This window comes from Sinocyclocheilus anshuiensis, unplaced genomic scaffold (assembly GCF_001515605.1).
Source record: "Sinocyclocheilus anshuiensis isolate Anshui unplaced genomic scaffold, SAMN03320099.WGS_v1.1 scaffold118, whole genome shotgun sequence".
NCBI classification, from domain to species: domain Eukaryota; kingdom Metazoa; phylum Chordata; class Actinopteri; order Cypriniformes; family Cyprinidae; genus Sinocyclocheilus; species Sinocyclocheilus anshuiensis.
In genome coordinates this window covers 334,331-339,195 of record NW_015546020.1, presented here as the reverse complement: position 1 = coordinate 339,195, position 4,865 = coordinate 334,331, and the positions used below count along the sequence as shown (strand labels likewise).

The following is a 4,865-nucleotide window of genomic DNA, read 5'->3' as shown; positions in this document are numbered from 1 at the left end:
GTTACTGTTTTTGCTGTATTTTGGATCAAATAAATGCAGGCTTGGTGAGCAGAAGAGAATTCTTTAAAAAACATTAAAAATCTTACTGTTCAAAAACTTTTGACTGGTATGTTAGCCTATAGTTTGGAGTAAAAAATATTAATATTAATATTAATAAGGAGAGTCTGAGATTTATTTGACAGTGATTTCACATTTCTTGTTTGTATGAAGGCTAAATACCAATAAAAGGTGAACATTTATTTATTTGCGCCATTTTTTTCCTAAAATATGATATAGTTTTAAATAAGAGTAGGGTTCATAGAGTTGGCAAATTAATTTTTCATAAGTTTGTAGGTACAGACATCTGTTGTGGCCGTTCTTGGCCGTTTTTATGAGGCTTCTTTAATAGTGTTCATATCGATATCGGAATTATATCGTATCGACCGAAATTAAGAAATATATCGTGATATAAATTTTGGCCATATTGTCCAGCCCTAGTTCTGCGTGTCGCTGTGTATGTAAATGGCACAGATGCGCGGTTTTGTTTTCTACACATACAAAGTGTGCGACGCTCGCGCTGATTTCAGCTTCTGTCGTCTCACTATATGAGGACATAAATACATGAACAACATCTCCAGAACTGCTCTGACTCCCTCTAAGAGTAACTTCATGAGCATTTGACAGTTTCATTGGAGTAAAACGATCTTCATATCATTTACATAGACCTACAGAAATAAATTCCTCATGGAATACTACTCAGGGATTAAAGTTTTCCGTCGCTACGACAGATTTCCGTCAATTGAAAAAAAAAAATGAGGGGAAAAAAAAACATGTAGCGCATTGTTGTTCTGCCGGTGCTGCAAAATTCAAAATTTTATATTTAAAACATTAATCTCCACATGAATTTATGAATTTAATTACCTCTGAGCCTCATTAAACGTCTGAAAACCTACCTACAAGCCACTTTTGTGTTCTTCTGTGCACCCTTTGTAGTACAAATAAATTTTTTATTAATACTAATTTTATATGATTGGTAACTTATTTGTCTTATTCTACTTCTTATTATTTTGGTTTTAATACAAATTTTAAAAAGCTTATAAACATAAATTTTGAATTTGACAGATGAAAAAGGATGCCATTGCAAAGGTAAAAAGAAAATACCCCTATAAGTCACTTTAAGGAGTCACATGTCAGCTCGTATTAGGAAGGAATAGTAAACCCTTTGTTTGCCAAAAATAAAGAGTTAACTCTTTAAAATAAAGAGTTTACTGTGGTAGTACTACACTCAACCAACACCAGGGAAGGCAGTTTTTTTCAGAGCCCTTGTTATCCTCAATTTTGACATTAATTTTAATTTTTACACCAGACATATATATCGGTTCAAAATATCAGTTATCGGTCTACTTGATCTGTAATAATCGGTATCGGCATCGGCCCTGAAAAACACATTTCGGTCGACCCCTAGTTGCCACACCACCTTTTTATTTTGCATGGATAATCCAGCAAGTGCTTTTAAAAAATAAAGTAAACAGTGTGTTAATTTATTTCACAATAGTTATTTTTCATTTTGAATCTGACAGTCTGATCAAATCATTGAGATGTTTAAAATGCAGTCAATAGAGCTTTCCTGTTCATTTGTCACCGGAAATTAAAAGGTCAATTACATCATGGGTTCCATTATTCCATACAGCCTGCTCTTGCATACTGCACATTTTGGACAAATAGAAATTTCACATACTGTGCAAAGTAAACATGCTATATACTGCAACAATAATAAGAGTATTTGTGGAATAATGACAACGGTTTCACTTGTTTTAAAAAAGTAGTAGTCAATTGCAGTATATACTGAACAACATTCAGGTCAATACAGAGTCAAAAAAAAAAAGAGACAGTAAAACTGCAACTGAAATTACTTGCAATTAATTAGTCATACTGGAAATGGAAGGTCAAGAAGCAGTGCATTGTGGGATATTGTTTTCCACGCAGTATCTGCATACAAATGCCCCTACTTTTAAAGTCTGCATTAAATTACATAAAAACCGTTCAAATTTGCATGATGCCACAGCAGACACAATGCATACTGCAGAAATAGTACTAGTAGTATGGCAGTATGCTAAAGCAAACAAAGCGCAACTAGTAGTGCAAGAGAGAATTTGTCCTCTCGTTTACTATAACGATTCCACTACAACAATTCTAGCATCGTTTGTTATCGTGAAGTTAAATGCGCACAAACTTACGGTGCTAAAGTTGCGCGGTCCGCACAGCTGCCCTTGAAATCGACAATAAAGCAACATCTCCTCAAGCTGATGTCCCAGACGGTCCAATAACTGCCTCATGGAGGGCTGAGAGTCCCGAGGAGGGGGGAGAAAGTGGTTGAAGTCCAGTATGCGAGCTAACGGTGACCAGGGAGGCTCATTATTAGTTCCGTCGACGAGCGCCTCTCGAACCGCGGGGGACACCTGCCAGTTTTTCCCGAAGAGTCCGAGCCACCGTCCCGCGCTAAATATGTCCGGTTTCTTCATACGACGCGGCAGCAAGATGTTCTGGTTGCAAATCGTCACGGCGGGAAATACGAGGCGTTTCGCGTAAGCCATATGCGCCTTGGTGTACACCGGCGACGAGAGCAGGTATCGGACCCGGTTGGAGGACCAAGTGAAAAGCAGCGCTAACGCCGTTAGAAACGCCAGCAGCCACGCGACCCTGCGCGGGTAAGAGCCGCTGAGAAAGACGTGTCTCAGTCCGTGGAAGGTCGTGTGCTTCAGGAAAAGCTTTCCAGCTTCCTTTAGTGACCCTTCGGTGCGTTGTTTCGATGCGGCGTCGCCTTGGCACATTTTGGAGTAGGTCTGATTCCTCTGACGCGCGCAGTTTTACCTCCCGTTAAACGCTCCAAAGCTCCCCAAAATTAATAAACATCGCGCGGTTCTGTTCCTGAAGCGTGTTACGCGGGGAACAAATCTGCGGATTCATCCAAACTGGTTGAAGTACAGCGCTGTAGTAAATGAGGACGGTAAAATATTATTTCTCCAGATCCAGATTTCCTCTCAGGGAAGCGAAATACAGCCGGTATAAAAGTCCCAGCTGTTGCCAGAAACGCACACCCCGCCACATTTTCTTCGCGTCAAGCGCTTGTGCGGTTTTGTGTCATACTGTAAATCTGTTATGCACTTTGAAGTTCAATTTTCATAAATTCAGTCGGAAGTAATTCACTGGCGTGTGTTGGAACCGTTCAGCGCGAGCTTCATCCCCCTGCGCACGCACTCAGTTCTGTTCCTTTGTGAGCGCGCTTATCCTCTGCTGCATGTTACTCCACTGAACTTTCTTATTGCAGTGACATTTTTCCCTTTTTTATTTGACGTCTTGCTGTGATAAATAAACCGTAATAAACTATTTGAGTGATTTATTTTAGGTGCAATAACCCATAATAAAATATTGCCACATTTATATCTAAATTTAGCTTATGCATCATACTGTTAATTTTTTTTATAAATATGTGAAACATAACTATATATTTCGATTCGTATTTTGCATTAGGTCATTCTGAAAACAAACATGCATCCAATTTCTGAAATGGCAGCAGGCCATTTTTTTCTCTAAATGAGTTCTTTGTGAATACAGTGAGTCTGTTTTTTATGCCAGCAGCAGCCAATCATCAAAAAATAGCATCTATCACAAGAACACTCATGTTGATGTCAGCACATTCACACTACTATGGTGCTTTTTTACATCAAAATAAGGCTCAGTTTGTAATTGCCGGTTTTACAATGTATCATTCAGGCAAATAATTGCACCCTCCATCCTTGTTAAGACTCTTAGTGGGCATGTTCTTAAGCTCAGGCAGGGAAAGTGGGCATGGTGCCCGCAGGTCATGGCCCACTTCCCTTAACAATGTGTTCAAAGTCAATAAGCCCTTTTTTCACTGGCAGGCTCAAAGATGCCTCACAAAGGCTCTTGTCCAAATGTGTACATAACAGAGGACAGTATTGACCAGAATGCTGTGCCAAAATAAACCTGTACACACCCGGATGTGTTCGGCCTTATCTGAGGCAAATGCTGGTGGGTGGTTCTGTGGACATTCAAGCATCGTGTGTCCTCGTCATCGTCCTTTCATTTGTTTTACCGAGAAAAAAATATATGCAAGGAGCATTCATTTTTAAAGGGGTCATATGATGCAATTTCAATTTTTCCTTTCTCTTTGCAGCTCTTGGTGCATAAAGAAGATCTGTAAAGTTGCAAAGACTAAAGTCTCAAATCCAAAGATATATTCTTTATAAAAGTTAAGAGTCAGCCACGCCTACCTAAAACGGCTCGTTCTAACACGCACCCACATATCAACCTCAATATGTGTGAAGATTTGCATAACGCCGCCCAAATGTTCACGCAAAGAAAGAAGGCGTAACTTTTATTCTCGCTGTAGTGTTGTTGCCGCCGCCATGTCATGAAGGCGCTGTGTGATTCGTTGTGAAAGCGAAACTACTTTGTTTGGTCTTCCAAAAGAGGACGATATCTGCTTCGTCATGCCTGGAGCTGATCCGTGCTGGTCGCTGAGGAAATACTACAACTTTGCGCTGTGGATCACCAGATCGGCTTTCACCGTGGACGAAGCGGAGTCCAGCCCGGAGTCGTCACATGTCCTTCCAGACGCTCCTTCGTCGAAATCGCCGGCCACGCCGTTCTCAAGCCTGCCGCCTCTGCTCACTCTAACCCTCCGGCCGTTCCTTACTTTATCCCCCGGCCTCTGCTCACTGTAACCCTCCGGCCGTTCCTCACGCTAGCCCCCGGCCTCAGCTCACTCAAGGCCGCCGTGTGTAACGCTGTGTTTCGTTGTGAAAGCGAAACTACTTAGTTTGGCCTTCCAAAAATGGACACGACTAGAAATCAGTGGTTAA

At 40.9% G+C, this 4,865-nt stretch overlaps 1 protein-coding gene across 4 annotated transcripts in view; it reads right to left on the bottom strand.

Annotated features, from left to right (window-relative positions):
- The window catches only part of asic1b (acid-sensing (proton-gated) ion channel 1b), a 205,786-nt gene that overhangs the window by 26,701 nt on the left and 174,220 nt on the right, over nt 1–4,865 (bottom strand). For 2 of the 4 annotated variants that reach the window (XM_016499607.1, XM_016499610.1), the window contains exon 1: nt 2,217–3,039. The exons of the other annotated variants lie outside the window; for them this stretch is intronic. In XM_016499607.1, the coding sequence (XP_016355093.1) occupies nt 2,217–2,810 (594 nt within the window). In that variant the 5' untranslated portion in view covers nt 2,811–3,039. Of the gene's footprint in view, nt 1–2,216; nt 3,040–4,865 lie in introns of those variants that run through there. 4 annotated transcript variants of the gene reach the window in all.